Source organism: Anolis sagrei, chromosome 3, assembly GCF_037176765.1.
Source record: "Anolis sagrei isolate rAnoSag1 chromosome 3, rAnoSag1.mat, whole genome shotgun sequence".
NCBI classification, from domain to species: Eukaryota; Metazoa; Chordata; class Lepidosauria; order Squamata; family Dactyloidae; genus Anolis; species Anolis sagrei.
In genome coordinates this window covers 153,182,946-153,209,230 of record NC_090023.1, presented here as the reverse complement: position 1 = coordinate 153,209,230, position 26,285 = coordinate 153,182,946, and the positions used below count along the sequence as shown (strand labels likewise).

The window sequence follows — 26,285 nt, the reverse complement described above, 5'->3', positions numbered from 1 at the left end:
TGCAGACTTGGTTGCTGACAGAGAAGGTGAGAAGCGATGCAAGGCAAACCACCGTGTTGGTCACTTGTTCATAAGTATTATGCAGCTGAAGTCAAAGCACAAAGGTGTAAAATTTAGAATCTCAAGTAAAGTAAAATGAGGTCTGAGTTAACATGAACTTTGGGCCAGTCACACATTCTCAGTCTCAGAAAACCCCATGATAGATTCACTTTGCAAACACCTTCAAGGCAGACATCAACAGCAATACATTTTCTCCAGTTGCACATACTTCAATTGCAGTGGCTTTCTGCAACACATAATTACAATCTTTCAACATATCTCCTAGTCATTATCTTGTTAGATCAGATCAACATCCCCCTACTGCAGTGTTCTCAACATGTGGGTCCCAAATGTTTTGGCCTTCAACTCCTAGAAATCCTAACAGCTGGTAAACTGGGTAGGATTTCTGGGAGTTGTAGGCCAAAACACTTGGGGACCCACAGGTTGAGAGCCACTTCTAAGGAAATGATTGATTTTAGAGATGACCAACAGCTCACATGCTGGCTGAAGGTCCTTCAGTGTGCTTCCTGGTGGAGCTTTCTCTCTCTCTTTATTTTTCTTTTCTTCTTCTAGACTTCTCCTTCTTTGCCTTGCCTTCTCCTGTCAACTCCTTTTCCAAGCCCTTTAAATTGTCTCAAATTCTGCGATCCTGCATGGCTACTTGTTCCTTGTTTTAGCCTATCCCTATCTCTGCCCCCATTTAGTTCTCTCTGTAACTCTTGTTTGCCTCATAACATGCTGAAGTTACTTCTAAATGGGAAAAATACCTTCTTATTTTAAAAAGCAACTGTATATTCTATGTGCTATGCAATGGTACTTACAAACTCTGTGATCCCTGCACATTAAAACAAAGGGAGTAGCTACCATATTCCATTGCCTGTCTTAGCAGGGACAAATGTGCTGAATGTACTTTTCTGAAGTTCTCTTATACACACAACACAGCACGAGTTATCACCATTGACCATGGGATCTACAAATCCCTGCCAAGTTCAGGTTTCCTTGCCAAACACCTGCTTTTCCTTTTAACAACCAAGAGCCATTTGGACTTCTACACCAAGATACTATGCAAGTTCCCAGAGCAGAACAAGAGACTTTCCTAAAGTTAAAAATCACTTGGCTTTCAAAAAAAATCTTACATTTCTTCTGTAAGCCATAGAAAACTCCAGCAGAACAGAATGGTAGTTATATGAATGGATAACAAAGAAGCCTTTGGGCTGGCTAGGTCACAGTGGGTTACCAACAGCCTTTAGGAGAAGTCATTTATTCTGTGCAGGCTCTGCGAAAAGGAAGGGAGGGGAGAGAAAAGAGGGAGGAAGAGAGAATTTTACAAACATTTGAAGGATTTTATCTAAAAAAATCAGGATTGTTATCAGAAATATGAAGTATTTTCCAGTGCATCTGCAGCCAGTTCTACTTTTACATGCATATTATATGAAAACAACACTTTGTAATTTGGACAGAGTTTGAGCCAAGGCATTTTACCAATTCCTGGTACTAGCTGAGGAGTCAGCTGAATCAATAGATTGCCAAGCAACCAAATGACCTGGCTTGAAATTTAACCGCCTCACGTCTGGTGGGATCTGATAGAACTTCTAGCCAAGAAACCTCTGCTTTGGCAAAGCTTTCTGTTTTCTCCTAGTCACACTGTGTAACAGTTTCCTTTTTAGCTTTGTGTAAATGCCCGTTTTGGTTCAAATAAGACTTGGTGTTAAACTGAAGATTTATGTTAAATTGGGAGCATTCCTTGCCTAAGAAAACCTTATGAAGTTCATGGAGTCACCATAAGTTGACAGGAAAGTTGAAGCCACACATATTAATTTCCATGGGTCGTGACAAACAATCCCAAAGGTTTATGTAGCTTTGATCACACTCAGGCTAAAATAGTTACTCCCTCCTTTTTCTTTTTTCTAATTCCACATTTGATTCAGTGTTTCAGGCAATCTTTGATATTTTTTTTCTCCCTACAGAATGAAAGTGAAAAATGGGAGCTAATATTTGGGGGGTGCACTCTGCACTTATTTATTTATTTTATTATTTATTTGGAGTGCTTCTACCCCGCCCTTCTCAACCTCCTAAGGGGGACTCAGGGCGGCTTATAAAAGGCACAATTCGATGCCCAACAATTCACAAAACACAATGTACAAATTACAATAAAACGTCAACAATTATGATTAATTAAAACAATCGAAAACACTACAATAGCAGCAGTAAAATCATCTTGTGGTCAAAAGTTCGCCAATTCATAAATCCGTGATCCATCTCGCATTGTCATTGTCCTTTCTTACTCTGGTCATCGTTGTCATTAGTCCACTTAACATTTTCTTTGAGAAAACCATAACTTATTGGTTTGTTTGCTTGTTTGTTTTGTTTTTTTAAAAAACAATTTGGTTAGAACCAATAATTAGAGAGAGCAATATAATGGTGGTGGTGGTGGTGGTGGTGGAGGAAGAGGAGAAGGAGGATGATGATGATGTCTGGATTCTCCCCTCCTCGCAATTTTGTAATGATGATCTTCATGTCACTCAATCTATATAAATAAAACTGTCATGTTTGTTTCCGGGATTAATATAACTCTAAAACCACTGGACGAATTGACACCAAATTTGGACACAATAGACCTATCAGGCCAACGAGTGACCATCACTCATAAAAACACTGAAAAACACAGTGGAAGAGACTTAAAAAGTCAAAAATAAATATAAAAATGCATTACACCACATTCACAAAACAACATATATACACATATATACACACATAAAACACATATACACAGACGGCCGCAGCAACGTGTGGCAGGGGATGACTAGTTCTTTATGAAATGATAATTTTTGGTAGAAATAGGACAATGTGGGTTGAGATCTACTTTTATGTGTCTGTGTGAATTCTCTACTTCCAGCTCTCAAAGGTACTGCTGCCTCAATTTCCTTTGGTGGGTCACTAGGAACTAAAAAGGCCTTTTGAACGGTGGTGACTGCTAGTCCCTGTCTAAAATGACACTGCCCTCTCCATTAGCAACTCTAATGGCACCAATCACTGCTTAATATCAGAACTGTTGTGCAGCATATAATGGTAATGCAGACAATGGGAGAAATATTAACTGTGGGCTTGGCAACTGATGCAGCTCACCTTGTGATCAAAAGCACATTTAGCAATGAGACATTGAAATCTAACATTCCTAAAGTTGTCCACAAATCCATAGGGTTATGGGAGTTATGGGGGTTAGGGGAGTTAGAGTGGAAAAAGAAAAGTCGGGTGAAGGAATCAGCCAATGGGAGTACAGGTGACAGGAAGTCAAGAAAAGCTGTTGGCTAATATAAATATAGGAGCCCCCGGTGGCGCAGTGGGTTAAAGCACTGAGCTGCTGAGCTTGTTGATTGAAAGGTTGCAGGTTCGATTCCAGGGAGCGGCGTGAGCTTCCGCTGTCAGCCCTAGCTTCTGCCAACCTAGCAGTTCGAAAACATGCAAATGTGAGTAGATCAATAGGTACCGCTCCGGCGGGAAGGTAACGGCGCTCCATGCAGTCATGCCGGCCACATGACCTTGGAAGTGTCTACGGACAACGCTGGCTCTTTGGCTTAGAAATGGAGATGAGCACCACACCCCAGAGTCAGACATGACTGGACTTAATGTCAGGGGACTACCTTTACCTTTTTAATATAAATATGAAAATATGTATACATATATTCGCATACATGCTAGGAAGAAAAAATGCAATCATTGCAGTTGTGTAACCAAAAATAATCCATTACAGTGCGAATGCCCTTTCCTAATAAAACAACTTTAGGGTGTGGAAACTGTGGTTTTCAAAATCAATTTGATTTCAGATCAAAATGAGTGAGTATGACGTTAATGGGGTCAAACCAGGGCAGGATGCTTCACAATGGAGCTTGAATATAGACCTCGTGTGAATCTAGCCATTAAAATCAGACCACAGACCCAAATAAATTAGAAACACATGAATAACATTTGGAAATCAACAGTTCCATCCAATTAAAACTTCCGAACACCAGTTAGTTTAAAAGCCAGACTCCTGTCCAAATAAAAGCATCGTTTGTGTTGTAGTTGAAATGCATCAAAGAGGGATCTGGCCTGATCAGACATAGCAGGGAGTTCCAGAATCTGGAAAAAGCCAGTGAGAAGGAAGGTCCTTGCTTGCATTCCTGCCAAAAGTATTTCTGATAGTGTGGGGGAAGGAGGGAGAGAAAGGTCTCTACTGAGCTTCTTAAAACCTAGGCAGGGTTAGATGGGAGAATGCAGCCTTTGCACTTTATAATGTATCTTGTTCCACAGACTTTGGAATAATACCCACTTTGTAATTTCAAGTGATGTTCTTTTATGTTCAGATGTTGTATCTGTCAGTATAATTATTCTATTCTTTTCTGTGTAAATTACAGATCTTATTCTCTTTAGTAGGCTTGTACATTTTGGCGGAACCTGCTGGCCAGATTCCAGTAGACCCCCATATCCGTTTTCATGGGTAGCCGGATAGCCATTTTTGTTTCACAGGCAAAAGATATGGTTAGTTCCAGATCATTGGTACAAATGGGAAACTTATGAGGCTTCCCTTTTTGTTCCTGGGACACTTTCCATTTTTTCCCTTCAAGGCAGCCTGGGTTTCAGTAACAAGGTTAAGGAAGCACCCTTCCTGAGACCCTTTCCTTTCTTCCATTGAAGAGAGCCTGGTTTTCAGCAACAGGGTTAAGGAAGCAGACACAGCTTGCGTAAGACATGTTACAGCGTTCTTCTATTTCGATTGCCCAGCAGGCAGGACTTACAGGGAAACCCCATGCGAACAGCACGCGGCAGTCTCTTTGCATGCTGCATGATGCCATATAAGCATCATATAAGCATCATGTAAACCGCACTGAGTCCCTTGGGGAGATGGTAGCAGGGTACAAATAAAGTTTTATATTATTATTATTATTATTATTATTATTATTATTACTATTATTATTATTATATACAGGAGGAGCTGTGATTGGCTGCCACGTCGTCCTATAACGGACGAAAAATGGCTAGGCCCTTGTTGTTATGGCCATCTGACCATGAGGACATCCCTGTAAAATAACTATTTTTCTACTGTATTGTCGAAGGCTTTCATGGCTGGAATCACTAGGTTCTTATGGGTTTTTTCGGGCTATAGAGCCATACTTATTTTACATATATATTTTTTTCTACTGTCAAAATATTTATTTTACTCTTTATACATACCCTTCACTTGGAGAAGTTGTGTCCTAAAGAGTTAAGAAACACTCGGGTTGTTTGGGAATGTTAAGCAACCTCAAATGGTAACAACATAAGTGGATCACAGCACGGTCCTGCCCCACAAAAGGCTGTGATTCACAGTTTCCAGGAGTTGGATAATAGAACAACAACACAAAAACAGAAACCATATGGACCATAGGAGTCTCGTGGGAGACGCTGTTCCCCTGTGTATTTATTGCTCACCATTACATCTGAAAACAGTCATCGTTGTAAGAGAAGATGCCAAACATGTAACCAAAGGTGCAAAGAATGTCTAAGGCCAAGCCGTACCTTCATGACATTTACATTTGCTTGTTTGTTGGCAGCCATGCTACTTTGTAGCTGGTTATCATCTTGTTACTGACTCAGATTAATCTCAGCCTTTGCCAGCATTAATTGCAGCAGCAGATTGGCCACTTACACAATAAATAATAATAATAATGATCAATTTACTTATTTATACCCTTCCTTTCTCCCCAAGGGGACTCGACACAGCTAGTAGCCTCATACTTTGATCAATTTAAAACAAAGCAAATACAATTTTACTTATAAAACTAGTTAAACAGTACTGTGTGTTGGGCTATAAATGAAGATAAAATACAATAAATACAATTAAAATGCATTTTAACCACCCCCATAACACCAAAAAAGAGGAAAAGCAACACACACACGCACACACACACACACACAAAGTTGAAAAGGACATGTTTGCCTAAACTTTGCATATGCTAATATATAAGTATATAATACATAAGCAGAATTTGCTTGGTATAGTTCTCGGGCTCTCAGAAGCCTACCTTAGGAACCCACTGAGGAACTTTAAGCAATACTCAGAAAGTGGTAATTTTGTGACTAATATGAAATCAATAAATGAGTTCATTGAAGAGTTTGTGTATGGCCAGTGATGTTTTGGACTGTGGTACTTTTTAAAAGGAAATAAAGAAATCCCAGAACTCTAGTAGGTCATGTGGCAACCTGCTTTTGAAATTCTCTCCCATTACAAATGTGGTGTATTGTATGTATGTGCACTTTTTTTCACTTTGCTAAAGAATAACAAAAATACCCATTGAGGCATGTGATAATAATGCAAAATTCATTCTTACTACCTGTTTTGTATTTCATTTTTGATTATCTGATTTTGTTCTCTTTCTTCACATTTTAGGCACGTCCAAAAGGAGAAGGTTTAACACCATACCAGGGGAAAAAACGCTGTTTTGGTGAATACAAATGCCCAAAGTGCAAGAGAAAATGGATGAGTGGAAACTCCTGGGCTAACATGGGTCAAGAATGTATCAAGTGCCACATTAACGTTTATCCTCACAAACAGGTAAGTGGTTGCAGAACTTAATTCAGACAGCAAAATGTATACACTGGAAGAAGTAGGATGGTGGAGACAGTCTGAGGTCATACAATGGAAATCTGAAATATGATAGAACACGGAAAAATATGGTGCATACAGCCTCTGAACCTCATTGTTTTCACCCCTGGAGCCCCCTGAAATTTCCCTAGAGACCCTGCCTCCGCAGCAACCCCCCTCCAAAAGAAAAACCTTGCAAAAACCTGAAAACAAATTTGCCTTTCCTGTTTTTGTATTGTATTGTATTGTATTATATCATATCATATCATATCATATCATATCATATCATATCATATTCACAGTGCAGGAGACAAGATGGAACTGCCTTCCTGGCCCCTCTCTTCACTCATATCTCAGAGTAGCGGTTGGTGCTGGGGGGGGGGGGGCTCCCAACTGGAGGCAAGATGGATACTAAACCCAATAATAAAATTTGCAACAGTCTAACAAAACTATCTACAGACCCCTCAAGAAAATCCAACAAATGCTACGTTCAGCAAAGGACAAGAGGGATCCTCTCACTTCTGCAGGAGTCTACCGTATACCATGCAGCTGTGGACAAGTCTACATAGGGACCACCAAATGCAGCATCGCCCAAACACGAATCAAGGAACATGAAAGGCACTGCAGACTACTTCAACCAGAGAAATCAGCCAGAGCAGAGCAACCTGGACACAGCATTTTATTTGAGAACACAGAAATGCTGGATCACTCTCACAACCACCATGTCAGACTACACAGAGAATCCATTGAAATACACAAGCATGCAGACAATTTCTACAGAAAGGAGGAAACCATGAAAATGAACAAAATCTGGCTACCAGTATTAAAAAACTCTAAAATTACAACAGCACAACAACAGAGAGGAAACAAACAAGGACATCTAATCACCTGTCAACAGAAGTTTGTTCTAGGTACCGTCAAGCCATTATATGCTAATCAAGGTGGTCAGTTGAAACATTCACACCTAGCTCCAGCAGACAAGAGTCCTTTGTCTCACCCTGGTCTTCCCACAGATATATAAAGCCACTTTCCTAGTTTCTAACAGACCTCACTACCTCTGAGGATGCTTGCCATAGATGCAGGCGAAATGTCAGGAGAGAATGCCTCTAGACCATGGCCATATAGCCCGAAAAAACCTACAACAAGCCAGTGATTCCGGCCATGAAAGCCTTCAACAATACATTTAACAAAAGAATGTTCATAAGTTCAGTTGTTCAGAAGATATGGATTTATAACAACTGTAGCATTCAGTACACTGAAAAATGGAATTCCTGTATGTTTTTTCTTCAGGAGATGTAGTACAATACATTTCGATATGCAGAAAATTGTTGTGACAGAAGTGTTCCAAGGGCAACTTAAAAAATCCAGGCAACAAGCTATTCAACAAACTACTTTTAGCTGTTCTTATCTCTACCAGGGATCAGTTTCGTGTAAAGCTAATAGGTCATTATTGTCCATTCAAGACAAGGCCAGCTTGAACATCTGGTGTAACTGGAGAAAATTCTTCCATCACCAGTTATTTTGAGCCCAGGAGACCTTAGGGGAGTGGGGGACGGGGGACTGGATATGTGAATGTGAAAAACAATGCTATTATCTGGATGGTTAGACTCAATGCCCTTGTGGCTTTTAAATCTAAATGAATCATAGAATCATAGAATCAAAGAGTTGGAAGAGACCTCATGGGCCATCCAGTCCAACCCCCTGCCAAGAAGCAGGAATATTGCATTCAAATCACCCCTGACAGATGGCCATCCAGCCTCTGTTTAAAAGCTTCCAAAGAAGGAGCCTCCACCACACTCCGGGGCAGAGAGTTCCACTGCTGAACGGCTCTCACAGTCAGGAAGTTCTTCCTAATGTTCAGATGGAATCTCCTCTCTTGTAGTTTGAAGCCATTGTTCCGCGTCCTAGTCTCCAAGGAAGCAGAAAACAAGCTTGCTCCCTCCTCCCTGTGGCTTCCTCTCACATATTTATACATGGCTATCATATCTCCTCTCAGCCTTCTCTTCTTCAGGCTAAACATGCCCAGTTCCCTAAACCGCTCCTCATAGGGCTTGTTCTCCAGACCCTTGATCATTTTAGTCGCCCTCCTCTGGACACATTCCAGCTTGTCAATATCTCTCTTGAATTGTGGTGCCCAGAATTGGACACAATATTCCAGATGTGGTCTAACCAAAGCAGAATAGAGGGGTAGCATTACTTCCTTAGATCTAGACACTATGCTCCTATTGATGCAGGCCAAAATCCCATTGGCTTTTTTTGCCGCCACATCACATTGTTGGCTCATGTTTAACTTGTTGTCCACGAGGACTTTTTCACACGTACTGCTTTCGAGCCAGGTGTCACCCATTCTGTATCTTTGCATTTCATTTTTTCTGCCAAAGTGGAGTATCTTGCATTTGTCACTGTTGAACTTCATTTTGTTAGTTTTGGCCCATCTCTCTAATCTGTCAAGATCGTTTTGAATTCTGCTCCTGTCCTCTGGACTATTGGCTATCCCTTCCAATTTGGTGTCGTCTGCAAACTTGATGATCATGCCTTCTAGCCCTTCATCTAAGTCATTAATAAAGATGTTGAACAGGACCGGGCCCAGGACGGAACCCTGCGGCACTCCGCTCATCACTTCTTTCCAAGATGAAGAGGAAGCATTAGTGAGCACTCTCTGTGTTCGTCCACTTAACCAAATGAAGTTCAGTATACTTCAGTTTACAGATAACTATATAACAGGGAGGAAGGTTGGGAGAGAATCTACATCCTAAGAAGTTACTTTGGAAAGGCATGTGAAGCAAAGGAACAGAAAAAGACCATCCGTGAGAGTAAAGCAAAGACCTCCCCTAGCCATAGAAAATACTTCAGTGCTGAGATGAAGCGTTCAGATTAATTTAAAGTAGGTCAAAATGAAAACTGATCCATTACAAATGAGACTGGAGGCTGTGTGACTAGCAACTGATGACACCATGCCAGAAATCCAGAATCCATTCCAAAGCACAGTCTCTACTCCCTTGCTGGCAGTGACAGCCAAAGCACTATGAAAGAAATTCCTTGTCTAATTCTCCAAGATTATTATTGAGGTTCAGAGAAAGGGCTTTGACTGTTAGATTATACCAGACATTTTGATTAATGGCTTGTTTGCAGGATTAAATATATGATTGGTTTGGGAGCTGTTGCCCTCGTTTGGCATATCTTTTACACAGCAAAGGAACAGAGGTGTGCTTTGGCAACTTTGCCTTTCTCAGAGTCATAGGTTAAAAGGTAAGATGGGAGATTTCAATATGCAGGGGAAATCTAAGTGATTGCATTGGAGCCCTCAAGATTCACAGCATAGCTTGGAAATCTGTTCTTGAAAATATTCAGGCAGACATGCCGTGTATTTGAGAGCATTTTATGTTGGTTTGTAAATATATATATTCGAAAGTCGCTATGACAACTGCAGCAACACAAGTCAAATATTCACCACCACCCTATTTCATGAAACATAGAAGCTGTAAGGTGGCTAGAAATATAGGTGTTGCAGAGGAATAATCATGTGTGGACTGAAAAATGGAGTGAGGGTATGGTTTTTCTCATTCCTATAAAAGAGCAACCCTGAAACCTCTCACACCGGTTTTCTAGAAACAGAGAAATGTACTTAGCAGTAAATGCTTGGAATATAGATTCTGCAAGTGTTTCCAATATGAGCGATCTCGTTAAATTTTTGGATGCCTAGTTGCAATATGAGAATAACTGTTCATATTCATTTTTCCATACACAGGAAATTTATATATATTGTTACCTATCTGCCGTCTGAACAGGACAGTGCAACTAGCTCTCTCTCTCTTACTGTCTGATGGTAGTAGAGATAGTTGGGAAGCCACAATCATACCAGCCACAAGCAAATCAGTCCATTTCTGGTCGTCCTTACACATGCTCACCTATATGCTCATTTTATCCTGCTTCTGTATTCATCTTCTGTGTAATGAAATTTTTCATAAATTCACATACAAAGGTGCATTTTTTGTTTTCTCAATCATGTTTATCTCCTTTGCATCCGTAGAATACACCTACGATTTGTTGTTGCTTGAGGCATACGTTGGTTGAAAGGATACAGTACATGACAAGTTGAACCTGTCAAATGCCCATTCCAGCTCTTTCTCTTGAACTTTTCCCACATGTATTCAAAGTACTGGAGCCTTTGTATTTTTACTGTGACAATCTTAGGTCAAGGACGAGACGGTTCTCTCTCCCTACTCTTCCTATAAAAGATAACTGGACTGGAATTATTTTTAAACACTAGTAACTGTATCTCTATCACATTTGTGGCACCTCCCTCCTGTCCTTTAGAAGACAACTGAAGACTTGGCTTTGGGACTAGGCATTCAACTAGAGGTTAGCAGCAACTTGGATAGGAAATTTTTGAACATTGCAACATTGGATTTACCTGGCTGGATCTTAGTTTTAGTGGCATGTTAATTTATTGTTAATTAATTTGTTAGTGTATTGTATATTTTAAATTGGGTTTTACGGTTTTAATTGAAATTTTTATTGTATATGTTGATGTGAGGCCGCCCTGAGTCCCCTTTGTGGGGAGAAGGGTGGGGTACAAATGAAATAAATAAATAAATAGATAAATAAATAAATCTGTGTTATGGGGCATACGTGAGTGCTGCCAACCGAAGGAAACAACCAGGGGTCAAGAGGAACAGCCAAGGGCTGCCAGTACTACTTCCCAGTTTCTCATGCTTAAGCGGATTGTGTTCTTATACTTACTTAATGATAAGAAAATGCTGTTTCCTGCACACACAAAACCACATCCAAATCCTTGCTCCCGAAAGCAATTGTTTCATTTTTGGTGTAAAAAAAATTCCTAATGTATCTTTGTCCCCAAATATCAAGTTGAATGTATTCTGAATGCATGATGGTATTTTCCCAGTGCATGTTGTTTCTAAGACAGTATCATAATATTTTTCAAGGCATCGCTCAAACAAATCTGCAGGGGGTGTGATGTTGAAACAGTTACAGTTTGGCACCTGATCAAGAAGAGATTTGCTCAATGCAAGCAAGCATTCAGGTTTATTGGCAGTGGCCTTCTAACTCCTGAAATTCAAAAATAGAGACAGGTCAGTCCTGTCCACGGGAGAATTTAATTTAATGAACACGAGTCTGCTCCAAAGATTTCAACCAAGCTGCAGTGATCAACCAATCTATTATTGACAAGCTCCTAGGGAAATGTCCAAGCAATTCTTTAATATTCTATTTTTCCCATGGACTTGTAGATTATTATTTTTCTTAGTATGCTCTAACAAAAGCAAGGTATATCCTTTCCAGTTTGTTTCAGCTAGCTAAATCTTACAATTTGTGTTTGGCATTACAATAGGGTTCATAAATGAGTTGGCTTGTGCATCCATTTCCTTGACATCCTTGGCAGTATCATTCTCCATATACCATCCTCTGAATAGTCATTCCCTCCTGATTCTCACCACCACCCACCCTGAACACTTTCTCTAAACAAAAATGTCAATATCTGTGTCTGTTTCCTGGTTGGTCTCTTATCCAACTGTCTGTCTCTATTGTGGCTTTCTTCTATATTTTCTCAGCAGTTAAGCTACAGAACTGAATACTTACATATTAAACTAGTAGCTTGTTTGATTTTCTGAATCCCATCTTCTGGAAGGTGAAGAATTCTTCCACTTTTGATCTTGCTAATGCAATAAATTTTCACAAAATCTTGGATGGATCACCTCCGAAACAGTTCTCTGGACTATGGGAAAAAATGGTTTTCCAAAGGGGGTGTAAAAAATAACTTATCTATAATGGTACCTGTTTTGTCTCTAGCAACCAGGCAGAGAAACAGTCAGTTTAGGACAGTGGTTCCCAACCTGTGATCTGTGGACCACTAGTGGTCCACATGAACTAAAATATGGTCCGCAGCCTCACAGTTACTACACCATTGCAATGAGAGCAACTGGTTTCGCGAAACCCTCTTAAAGTGCCGAGACTTAATACATATGGTTTTCTGTGGGTGAGCAGGGGGTGACTACTGGATGGAAACTAGAGCTGATGTGGTCTAGCCAATATAATTTTCTGAAACAGCACCCCAAATAACCAAACTGAATCTAAAGTTGACCATAACCTGATTCATAACCCTTTTTGGTACTAATGTTGGAGAGTGGTCCCTGATCAAAGTGGCCCCTGGTCAAGAGGTCCCTGGTCAAAAAAAGGTTAGGAACCACTGGTTTAGGACATTAAACTTTGAGATCAAATGCTGCATTTATCTGGATGTTTTCACACATGGGACTTCAAATATTTCTCCACCTGGCTAATTTTAAATTACGTGAAATCAACATTGGTCAGAATATACATTTGCATAATACTACTCTTTCACTTCTGTGCTATCTACTATGGCAACTACTTAAGTGGCATGCATACATGCCTTTACATTGGGCAAGCTGGCACTTGTCCTTGGTACAAAGCTTTAGAGGGCATTTTGCTGACTTTGTGGAGTTTGTGTTTGTGGAGTGTTCTGTCTATTTTGGCGTAAGTTGAAAAAGAACGCAGTTAAATGTCTTAATTCCCACTTCCAACCCATTTCTATCTTTTGACAAAGTATATTTTATACTGTACAAACCACAAACATGAATTAATAATTTTACAGTATATTTTCTTTTCCACTTTCTCCCATCATATCATTCTTTGTTGATCAAGAGCAGCCCAATATCGCTATACTTTGAAGCAGTTTTATCAAGTTTTATAAACAGTGCTATAATTTTTGTTATATAAATTATAACAAAAACAGGAAAGAATGGGGATACCTAAAGTGTTCTTCATATTGGATTCTGTTTGTTTTTGCATAAGCCCTGACTGTCAGAATTTTCTCAGTTCACGTCCTGATATGGATAGTGTTATCATCAGGCAGCAACAGCTAGTGGCTTCCAATCCAGAGATACACTGAATCCACTATGAGTTTTATTCTGGCTTCTAAGCAGCTATAGTATCTGAGGTATTCAACACAATTTCCCCAAGTAAGTTCAGCACCCTGAACAGATCCTTTAAAGTCATGACTAAAACCCGCTGACTATTTCATTGTGTACTTGACATAAAAGCCCTTAAGTCAGTGGTTCTCAGCCTGGGGTCCCCAGATGTTTTTGGCCTACAACTCCCAGAAATCCCAGCCAGCTTACCAGCTCTTAGGATTTCTGGGAGTTGAAGGCCAAAAACATCTGGGGACCTCAGGTTGAGAACCACTGCCTTAAGTAGAAAGTCTAGGAACTGTTGCTCTGAATAGATGATCCCCAGACTATGCAGTTCAGTTTTTGTTTGACTACAACTCCCAGAATTCCTCACTATCAACCATGTTGGTTGGCTTTTCTGCAAACTGAAGTCCAACAAGGATTTGGTAATCCAGAATAGGCACAATTTTCACAAAATGCTTACTTGCTAGTTAGTGAATGTCATTGAAATACCGTATAAGCCTGTGATAAGTCAAACAGATGGGCTCTTTCTGAATGCCGAGCTCATAGCTACACTTTGCCAGGAGCAGATAGCCTAAGTGCTACTTTGTGGTCGCTATATGGCCCTAAGTAACCTGGTTTCTTGTGTTTCTAAAGTCTCTTCTATGAGTGTGTCATAGCATGTTGGTAACAACAACATTTCTAAAATCTAAATGGCTCACATGCCAATAAAACTGAATTCAACTAATGCATGGGAAAAACAGATCAGGGAAAGATATTTTGTTTGTGGTCCAAGAAACTCTTGGCATTCCCGACATCCTTTGCTCTACTTCCAGGAAAAAATTATTCCCGAGTGTTTGTGTTAATTTGTTTAAAGCAGGTTAGTATCAATAAACACAATCACAGCTGCTTTTCTTTCTTGTGTTGAGTCACAGCAGCATTTCCCCAGCGTCACTGGATAACACAAGGGCCCATCTGTTTCATCCTTGAGGTGGTAGCCTGAGAGGTTATCTTTCCACCTTGAAGAACACTTCTGTGGCTGTTTTACCTGAAGCAGTAGCTATACAATTGTATCAAAGTGAGTGGGAAACTGGGGAAAGGAGGCATTCACACTGTAGAATTCATGCACTTTGACACCTCTGTGTCTGCCATGGCGCAGTTCTATAGAATTGCAGAAGTTGTAGTTTGGTGATGTGCACTAGCCCTTTTGGGGCAGAGAAGACAAAAAACTTGTAAAACTACAACCCCCAGGATTACACAGCATTGAGTCATAGTAGTTATGTCAAACGTCATTCATTTTAAAGTGTAGATACACGCCTTGGCATATAAACTTTCAGCAAAACAACAAATACTGGAGTTTTTCTTCTGAACCCGCCTCACAATAAAAAGGTATTTGCCTGGAGAACGTATTTTTGTGTGTGGGGGGGGGTCCCTTTTGTGAATGGAGGCACCCTGGAAAGAAAAGTTTTATCTAATATATAATTTCCTCAAATAAAGGCCAATATGGGTATTCAGGCACTCATGCAAGTAGGGTTATGATTTTTCTTCATGCATCGTAAAACATAGTACATAATCTTCTTATATTTATTAAATAATTCTACACAGTATGGTGAGCCAACATATGTAGTTTTAGGCTCTCCCAGTTCAGACAACTTATTAATTCCCTTCTGGGCTGAAAAAGTTGAACTGGGACTTTGGCAAGTAGAGTTACCCAAGGACTAGAAACAATCACACAATTGACAAGGTTCCCCATTATCTTCTTTCAAATAAATTAATAAAATGTCGGTTAGATAATAATACTGTTAAGGTGGATTTGTAATTGGTTAAGCGACCAAACCCAAAAGGTACTCATCCATGGGCCCTCTTCATCCTGGAAAGAACTGACTAGTAGACTAGTACCCATATTTTCTCGAGTCTAATGCACAATTGAATCTAATGCGCAGCTCAATTTTTTGAAACCCTGAAACCCCAAAAAAATATTTATCATATTCCGTGAATCTAATGCACACCTAATTTAGGGAAGGTAATTTAGTCGAAAAGGTGAGCATTGTTGTTGTTCATTTGTTCAGTCGCTTCTGACTCTTCGTGACCTCATGGACCAGCCCACGCCAGAGCTCCCTGTTGGCCGTCACTACCCACAGCACCTTCAAGGTCAAGTCAGTCACTTCAAGGATGCCATCCATCCATCTTGCCCTTGGTCGGCCCCTTTTCCTTTTCCTTCCATTTCCCCCAGCATCGTTGTCTTATTTAAGCTTTCCTGTCTTCTCATTATGTGGCCAAAATACTTCATCTTTTATTACCGTATTTGCTCTAATGTAATGCTCACCTTCAAAGATGAAGATGAAGGTGAGCATTAGATTAAATACGGTAATTGGGGGGTGGCCTTGGATGCCGCCTATAATGAATTATCACACATTCTTTGAGCTCTTGTAGAGTACCTCAACTAAGATTGCAATGATATGGGAAAACAATTTTAGATATAATCATTTGAAATATCACATAGAAGACAAAGCAGCATTGTCTTCAGGTAGTACCTAGTGTGCTTGTTTCTAAAGAACTTTGAATGCTTTGAATGCGATTTTCCTGCTTCTTGGCAGGGGGTTGGACTGGATGGCCCACGAGGTCTCTTCAAACTCTAGGATTCTATGATTTTATGAATAACATGTAACTTTTTTTATTTTGAAAAGGTAGCAGAATGGTCAACAAGTTAAAACACAATAGAGCTTAGTACTACCTTTTGTAGGATAAATTGTAACATTGCGATGTCTTTAAGAATTTGATTTTCTCAAACTCAGTGGTACAAAAAAATGAGAGGAAGGGAGAAGAACCATGTGGTCCCAAAATCTGGCCAGATGTTGTGGCTACTGAAAAATCCTTTACATGGGGAAACCATCCTTTGTGAAATATGCAATGTGGCATTTTAGAAATAGCCTCATATTACTCAAGTTTCATCCACATCAAGAAAAGTGCTGCAAACAATTAACACTGACGAGAATGTATATCTCTGCTTCTCTTCCCTATGCAGAGACCCCTGGAAAAACCTGATGGCTTGGATGTCTCCGATCAAAGCAAAGAACACCCTCAGCATCTCTGTGAGAAATGTAAAGTGCTGGGCTACTACTGCCGCCGTGTGCAATAAACACACCCAGGGATTGCTGCTGCCACCATTTGTGAAGATCCTTTGGCAGCACACAACTATCACAAGAAAACAGGGGAGGTGGGGAGAGAAAACGTCTGACAAGAACCCCATACATCGCCAATATTGCCTATCGATAAACTAATAATATGCATTACCTTTTTAATAGAATGTAACCCTTTTCCTGTGTATGTGTATACATACATGTTGTATTTATAGGACTACAGTGTGTGCGCGTGTGTGTGTGTGTGTGTGTGCGTGACATAGAAGTTACTGGTACAGATTACCAAGCTCTGCAGTTGTATGACTCCTTCTTTTTAAGTCTTGCATGACAACTCCATGCAAGTTCAATTCAAAAGAATTGGGGGTGCAGTTGCAGTTTTGGGTGAATTGTGCCTACTGTTGTGCTCATGATGGAATCACTAAAGTGGTTTCTATAGATTGTTTACACATTTACAGTATCCTGCCCAGGCAAAGCAACATTGATTGTCCAGAGAGGTATAGAATGTCACAGAGATATCGGTGAATGATATTAACATTATTTGCAGGCAGTATGTTCAGTAGGATTCTCATTGAGTTCAAGGTTGGTCTGAAAGTTCTACCCAGTTGTTTGCTTTCAAACAGAAGCTGTAAAAGTTACCTTTTTCATATTACAACACCCAGAATTTCCTAGCCAGCATGACCAGTGGCATATCACTTTTATATGCTCTGTTTCTAAGAGTCCTCCAGGGCAAATGTCCTGAGACTTCTGGTGGGCTTTCAGTTAATAGAATCTGAGGGTTCAAAAGAACAAGTTGAATAATTGTCTGAGAAAGTGGTTTGCATGGGAATGTAATGTTCGAACAGGAAGGGTCTATCAGGAATTCATATTTCATAGGCAGCAAATTTAATTTGTTTACTTAGACATATGTTCCACAGAAATTGGCATGCTGCTTGTGAATAAGTGTCCTTAGGATACATTGGTTTTTTTACCAGCTTACCAACTCCATCTTCCTTTTTACAATTATGCCAGGTTCTCCTTTTCCTATTTGATACTCAAATGGTGGCTAAAATTATGTCCTCTCGTCTATACTTTGGCCAATCCTTTCCTCTGGAGAAGAGATGCCTCCTTTACAGGTTTGTTACTTCCATTATTGAAGACAGATATGTCAAAGAACAAGTCTTCCAGACAGGTCCTGTATCTCAGGTTTTCTGTTTATCCCAGATTATCTGGCAGCGGGGACTCATATAATCCAGTTTAAAGCAGAAAATCTGGGATCCGATCCTGGGATATAGGGCCTGCCTGGAAGGGCCCCAACATAGACAGAAGTAAATTCACTGTTCAAACTGGGAAGCAGTTCTCCAAACCTTAACTGAAAAATTATACTATTGACACATATTAAGTCTAGAGTAATGTAATAGTTTTTTGCTGTAGGAAACTGTACTAATTTCTAGTTATACATCAAGAGTCATAAGGAGTCATTGAGATTTTATATCAAAGCATATGGAAGAGTACTCTTCCAAAATAGGACAGAAAGTATAACTACAGAAAAAAATAATATTTGTATCAAAATGAATAAGGCAATTTAGAAATTATTCTGAAAAGAAAAATATTATTGAAGTGCTCTGAATGCTAGTAGGATACATCATATTTTCATTTGCCATTTTGCTGTAAGAGCACAGTCAAAATAATAACTGAATCAGTGAAATAGATTACTTGGTTCTATTGCTAATCCAGTGGCAGGTGGGTTTAAATTTCAGATATGCGACATCTAAGATTACATTCAGTGCAGATTTTCGGGACTAACATTTCTGGAAAAGTGGATCATTTTGTTTGTATCAGATCTTCTCATGTCTTTGTCTGATCAACAAGAGGAATAATGCTCTGCTTTCTGCATTATATGCTTTTTAAAGGGAAAAATATTAATTATTATTTCCATTGGTGTTAAAAATGACCTTAATATTTATTTTCAATGATCGCATCTGAGATAAAGTCACCCTATAAAGCAAAGGACTACAGGAGAAGGAAATATCCAATACCTCTATTTTCTTGTCTATCACTGCACCCCTTCTTGAAGCCTCGATTCCTCCCACCCCCTCTGTAAATATAGGAAGTTGCCTTACACTGAATCAGGCTGGCGGCAACTTTCCCGGACCTCTGGAAAAGATCATTTTGCACATTTGTTATTAAAGTTCGTAACACTATGGTTCTGTTCTAACTGCCCTGCCTGTATCGTGGGGCTTGCAGTTTGATGAGACACTACAGCTCTCTGGTTGGAAATTCTAAATATCACTCCCTGAACTGTCAGTCTCAGAGGATGCAACCATGGTAATAAAAGTGCACTCATAATGCTCTAATTGTGAGGTGTGGACAGGCCCCTGAGTCCAGGACCTATAGATACTGTCTTATAGACTCTCTAGGATTTTGCTAATGATTGTTTTTTGACAACTTTGACAAGCCAAAAATGTCTCTAAGGCTTTGGTATAATTCTCGCAATATTAATCAATGTACAATGTTGTGTTAGTAATGTGAACTTGAATGAATTTGTTAATCTTAAAGATGGATTTTTAAACTTCAGATGAATTTTCCATTGTAATAGTTATTGGCAACTCAATGACCATGTGAAGGCAGTGGATTATATCCAGTAGTCCTGCTTAAAATAGACTCCTGACTAATTCTAGTCCCCTTGATATCAATGATCCTGTTCTGTGAGTTGGTCAGAATTTAATCTATTCTGATTATATCAGAATAAGAAAAGGGCCATTTAAATAGCAGATCCTGTTTACACGAGCAATTGTTCTGAGGAAACAACTCTTGAACTTCTTTCTTAGCTTTGCTTACATGATCAAGAAATCCATCAGGGCAAAATCAAGTCAAAAGTCAAACTGAAAGACAGTATTAAAATGAATTAAGTAGGTAAATAGATAAATAAAATAGTCCCTGGATAGTTGTAGGGTTTTTTGGGCTATATGGCCATGTTCTAGAGCAGTGGTTCTCAACCTGGGGTCCCAGATGTTTTTGGCCTACAACTCCCAGAAATCTCAGCCAGTTTATCAGCTGTTAGGATTTCTGGGAGTTGTAGGCTAAAAACATCTGGGGACCCCAGGTTGAGAACCACTGTTCTAGAGGCATTCTCTCCTGACGTTTCGCCTGCATCTCTGGCAAGCATTCTCTGAGAAAGGCAGCCTTCGTCAATACATAGTCCCTTGATAAGTTGACAGGTCATGTTATCGGGTATGAGAGGCAAGTCACGGCTTTTGAAAACTTGAACTTTAATGTTAATTTTGTTTTATTTTTGAGGGATAGGAAGTGTCTAATGTAAGAAACACAGTTAAAATAGAGCCATATATTAAACCGTCTACAGTATTACTCCTTGAGCACTTATTAAATGTTGGCAGCCATCTCTCAGATTCTAGAGATCTCATATTAACTTGGGAACATTAGAATTAAGTAAGACAATTCCCATTTTACTGACAAACCGATGCATGTAGCAATTAATCCATTATCTTCCTAAAAATTCTAGTTTACAAACACAGTCCTGGTTCTGCACTACAGTGCACAGTGAAAAAGAAGGGCTGGACCCACATTTTGTTCTATGCATGAAGCAGTCATTCCTGTAGCCATATATGCAGGAACACATAGGTTTTATGCTTGTCCAAAAATGCTTCCAAGCATCCGCAAAAACATTTTCTCCCCATTTTGATTTCACACTATAGCATTTTGGAAGCCCCTTGGAAGAACCCCTAATATTGAAGAATGACTTTTCAGGAGACACAAAGATTTTAGGGGATAATCTCCAATTGTGCACAAACAGTCCAGTACATACTCAAAAATCCATATCTGTGCCATCAGATGTGACCAGTTAATGCGTAGATCATCTTTTACCTATTGTCATGGGTTTCTAACACATGGACCTATGACAGACAAGCTCTTTGTGCCATTCATTATATATAATGGCAAGTATACAGTCTTCCTCCCCTGCTCTGGAATCCCAGGCAGGAACTTGCTTTATCCATTACTATTCATATGTGAAAACTGTTTTTGTATTGAAGTCTAATTCTTGCAAGGCCTCGGAAATCAGAATGTGATGTTCAAACAAGGAGTTTTGGATAAGAGGTTGTTTCAAAACAAGTTTCATTAAATAAGTTATTTTTTCTCCATAATCCTGCCAAAGTGAAACATTTTCTAATTCTATTGAGTTTCAATGACAATTGGACACATGAAGATATGACCCATCACCAAATAGCTTAGAGCAGGCATGGGCAAAGTTTTTTGCCTTGGGACCGCATTGTGGGCCCAGCCAAGAGGGCCAGGTCTGGAGGATGGAGGGCCATATACATGTTGTATGGGGTGGGCCCGCAAAGGGTAGGGCCTGGGATAGGGTGGGGCAGATCAGGACTTGCGTCATCCTCAGGTTGTCCTCCCAGAATAAGGATGGAGCTGCTTGCCTCATCTTTATGCCAGGAGGAAGGCGGGACACTGCCCCAATCCTCCTCCCCCGATCCTCAGGCTGTCCTCTTGGAATTATCCCAGGAGGTGGGTGAGACAGTGCTCTGGAGGGCTCTCAGCTGCCACATGCCTTTCTTGAGCTTTCCTCCTGGCAGAAAGATGGGGCCACTCGCATCGTCCCTATGCCAGGAGGAGGGTGAGACACGTGGTGGCTGAGAGCACTCCAGATGGCTCTCGGCTGCTGTGTGTATTCCTCCACCAACTTTTTGGCATAAGGACGCAGCGAGCCACTGTGTCCTTATGCAAGAGGACAGGGAAAGTGAGGAGGGTCTCAGGTAAGTGCCTGGGGGGGGGACGCATCCGTCCCCCGGGCCTTAGTTTGACCATGCCTGGCTTAGAGAGATGTTGGCAGTGTGAATAGATAGTGTTGGTCTTGATGCATCTTTCATGAGCCAGTTTCCTATATCAGTGCGACTTGAAAGTGTTTATTTCATCTGAATTGTGCCAAATATGTTCTTCAAGTCTGTTCAGGATTCTTAGTACAAGTGCTAAGTTGTGCACCTGTAAAGTTTGTTAAAATCTTAGCAAACAGACATTGGGTTCTAACGGAAATGTAATGGATGTGATCCATGCCACACCGTTCTTTGAGACAGTATTTTGTGCTCAGCCAGGAATTCAGTGCCTATCTGTTTTATGTCTACAAAAACCACTGCATCTGGAATTATTGTTGAATGGCTGTAGCACTCAGTACGCTGACTCAAATTGTAGCTAGACAAATGAAGGTTTGAGTTTTCTTAGGATGAATATAAAAGGGACAATCGTGTGCAGTTAATAGATGTAGTCAATTGATATTATTAATGTTTACCCCTATTATGAAATATTTTACAGTTTTACTTGCAGATGTGTATTTATCTTGAGTTATACTTGACATAGAGTTCCTTTCCATTTTTTTAATACTGTGTGTGTATTTTGGAAAAATCTGTTTAGGTGTTTAAATTTTTTAAATAATTACAAATATTTCTTTGTAATACTGAATTGTTATCTGGAAACTCTTTGCAGTAACCTTTTTGTATATACGTATTGGAAGGGCCTTTTTTAAAAAAAATACTATTTTTTCTGTTTGGTTTTATAAAAGTGTTTTTACAACTCTGAAGCTTTCAGAAAGGGCCTTGATTTTCTACTAGAATACTAACAGCTAAGAGTTTTCTTAAGAATTATATAAAAAAAATAAGGGTGTATCCTCAAGAAAATATTTATGGAAGGAATTTGCTTTTTTCTTTTGTTTTTTGTTTTTTTACAATCTTTTGTCTGTATAAAGTATGCAACAGAACTACATTAAGAAGGAAATATTGTCTACATAGAATATTATATGAAAGTTGGTACATAATTCTGTCAAGAAGAAGAAAAAACCTTGCAATTCTTTAAGCCATATTGTTGTTTTTGTTGTTGTTTTCCTTTGGATGAAAATATCAGTATTAAGTAACCAGTATATTATTCGTGTGTTTAGAACGTATATTAATATGCTTATTCTAATTATTTATATGTGTATTTTGGAAAACAGTACTTTTTAAAAGAAAAGCTAGGACTGATTTAGTAAGAATCAGATGTTACACTATCACTTTATTACCTTAAGAAATATACACTAACAGTCCAATTCTAAGGCTTCGGATTATGACTGATGTATTAGCATAGCATTTTAGTGCCATAGCAGAGACTCTGGTGGAAATAGATAGAATCAAATTATAAATGGTATAAGGACTTCTTCATGGAAGAAAAATTAAGGCCCCTTCCACACAGCTGAATAAAATCCTACATTTTCTGCTTTGAACTGGGATATATGGCAGTGTGGATTCAGAAAACCCAGTTTAAAGCAGATAATCTGCCTTGATATTCTGGGGGTCCTTCCACACAGCCCTATATCCCAGAATACCAAGGCAGAAAATCCCACGTTATCTGAGTGTGGACTCAGATAACCCAATTCAAAGCAGATTTTGTGATTTTCTGCCTTCATGTTCTGGGATATCGGGCTGTGTGGAAGGGTGTTGGGTTGTATGGCTATGTGGAAGCTCCCTAAGAGAATAAATGTGACAAGCTTGGGGGGTGGGGTATATCATCCAGATTTCCCGAAGACTTACTATTTGGTCTTCAGCATTTTTGCAACAGTATTATTTACTTTTTTAAAACAATGTCATTATTTCAGGGTTGATGGGAAAGATGTGATTTCACAAAATGATTCTCGTAGCAGTTTTCAAAAACAGCACAATGAGATCTGCAGTGCAGTGAAAGCATTACACCAATCCTGTCCATCAGTGGCCAAAACCATGAGTTGGTCAAACTGGTGTAAGCATTTAGTGTTTATTTTTTATTTAGAATCCATAACATGTTACCATATGCATGCGCACGTATTATATGCTTTATCGTTTCACGTAGCTCCATTATCTTAAGATTGTTTATGTGTTAAATCATGCTAAAAATGGGAGATCGGTTCAATCTCGTACCCGACTCATCTTTCCCTTACAAAAGGTTATTTAGAACAGCAATCACTACACTGTATAAAATTAACCCTGCTGTTATATTAATTTCTGTAGATTTAGATGAGTTTATTTACTCATGAGCTTTTTTAAAAAAAACAAACAGCTGTACCCACTGATGACTTCTCAGTTTCAGTTGTATAATTTTTTTCTCTTCTGTAACTGGTAATTAATTTGTACAGCTTAGATGATGATAATGATGATAACAATTCTATGGACATGGCCTCAGAGGAGAGGCAAGCTTATGTCAGCCGTCAAGGCTAACTGGGTGTTTAAAAGACTGTCAAACCTCTGTTGTGGATTGTCCATAAAATGGCATTCCGACATGTGCCTTATTTGCTGGATAGTATATGATTCGCCTTTAGTATTTTAGCAGTTTAATGCTGTATTAAAATATGTCAAAAAGGAAGAAAAATGTGGTGGTATGATTGAGTTTGTTTGTTTCTGGTTCCTCTTACAATATTGTCTGCATTGGAACATTGGATCCAAAGCTACATCCTGGAATCAAGGGGCTTGAGGTCAAAGCACAAAGCAGCAGCTCCCACATTTTGTCCTCCACATGTTTTGGACAAAGTTACAAAATCCCCAACCTGCTGATAGTCAGGGATACTGTTGAAGTTTAAATATCTCAAAGCAAGAGGACAGTTGGATAACAATGTCTCTAGTGCTAGGAAAGCCAAGAATCGGGGTGGTGGAAGAGTCTAAAGTGCAGCAGGCAGAAGTCTTGTTCTGTTGAACGGGGAGGCCCAAATAGTTCCTCCCAGTAATTATATCTGTTTTGTCCATTCTGAAGACTAGATACCCTAGATTCCATCAGCATTGCCTCTGAAAAATCCTGCAAATCTCATGGAAAGACAGGCAGACAAATGTCAGTATGCTAGAAGAAGCAAGTACCACCAGCATTGAAGCGATGGTCCTCCGCCATCAACTCCGCTGGACAGGCCACATTGTCCAGATGCCCAACCACTGTCTTCCAAAGCAGTTGCTCTACTCCGAACTTAAGAACGGAAAATGGAATGTTGATGGGCAGGAAAAGAGATTTAAAGATGGGCTCAAAACAAAACTCTGGCGTAGACACTGAGAACTGGGAAGCTCTGGCCCTTGACCGCTCCAGCTGGAGGTCAGCTGTCACCAGCAGTGTGTAGAACCTGAAGAGGCATGAATGGAGGGTGAAAGAGAAACGTACCAAGAGGAAGGTGCGTCAAGCCAACCCCGACCTGGACCGCCTACCACCTGGAAATCAATGTCCTCACCGCGGGAGAAGATGCAGGTCAAGAATAGGGCTCCACATTCACCTACGGACCCGCGCCAGTACACCGATCTTGGAATACAATCCTACTTGGTCAATGAGGGATTGCCTAAGTAAGTAAGTACCCTAGAATCCCTTAGAATTACCATTGCAACAAAATGGTATGTCCACCTTACATAGAAAGAAGGGTGCAACTCAGTGGAAGGCTCTTTCTCTCACTCATAGAGTTCAGCTGTGTAACTGGAGCATGCTATCCACAATCATGAAGAGGAGTCATGCTGGTCTGTGTTTTTATGCCTGCTCCATCAGAGGTGTCAGAATTTGGAAGGTGACCATGCAAAAGTGCTCACATGGATAAGCTGAAAGAATATTTTTGCACGCTACATAATACTGAACCCATGGCATTTCACGCACACAAAAAACCGATTAATACTCATAAGTTAATTAAATGTTGGACTCAAAGCTATGCTCCAAATTTGACATTGTTCTTCTGTGGGCCAAACAACACAGAGGAAATAGATCTCTAAGCCTGCAATTAATTATGTTGGGAAAATTTGGGTTTAAAACTTAGTTAAGAACCCACTAAGTCTGGGCTGCCTTTTATTTCTTTGCCCATTTCCTCCACAGGGAAGCGAAATACCAGCCAACATCAGATAACATTTAGCTGTAAGTAGATCCATGTGGGGATATTTATACGGTGAATTCAACAACAAAAAAGAGAGCATGAAGTCCTTCACTGCCTCCTTTCACTTTGCACATTTCCATCAAAATGCAAAGCACATAATCCCAAAGAGCTGAATGAAACACGGGTTGCTGTCCCCATGTAACTGCTCTCTTTCTTCACATTTCAGTTCTGGGCTATTGTTTTCATGCTACTCCAAAACATCTCCATCTGTAAGCAGTTCTTCCTCCTGGTGCTTTTGTTCAACTCCGGATTTTCTTTTTAAAGCATAGTGCTCTCATATCTATCTATCTATCTATCTATCTATCTATCTATCTATCTATCTATCGCACAGGTTATGATACAGATTAACAAATTGTTTTGTACCAGCCCATGCCATTTGAATTGCTCTTCATTCTTAGGTCCATTATATCCCATTTTCACAATCATCGTTTTTTTTCAAAAATCCACATTTAAAACCATATTTGAATATTTTGCACATTTTATTTCTAATTTATTTCCTCTGTTGTGGTCTGTGTACACAGCAGAAGTGGGAAAGCTATGCCCTGGGCACTAGATATGGGCCCTGAAGGGGCATTTTGGAGTCCAAAAAACCTCTGAAGTTTCATTTTTAAAATAATTTCACCCACAAAAATTGGCAGGTTACAAATGCAGGAAATAAATAAATAATAAATAAGACAACAAACTAAACAAAA

The 26,285-nt window shown here is 39.7% G+C and overlaps 1 protein-coding gene across 1 annotated transcript in view; it reads left to right on the top strand.

Annotated features, from left to right (window-relative positions):
* Window positions 1-24,074, top strand: part of ZCCHC24 (zinc finger CCHC-type containing 24) — a 158,086-nt gene extending 134,012 nt beyond the window's left edge. The window contains 2 exon segments of the mRNA XM_060769062.2: window positions 6,446-6,610; window positions 16,589-24,074. Coding sequence (XP_060625045.2) covers window positions 6,446-6,610; window positions 16,589-16,702 — 279 coding nt within the window. The 3' untranslated portion in view covers window positions 16,703-24,074.
* The last annotated feature ends 2,211 nt before the right edge of the window (window positions 24,075-26,285 follow it).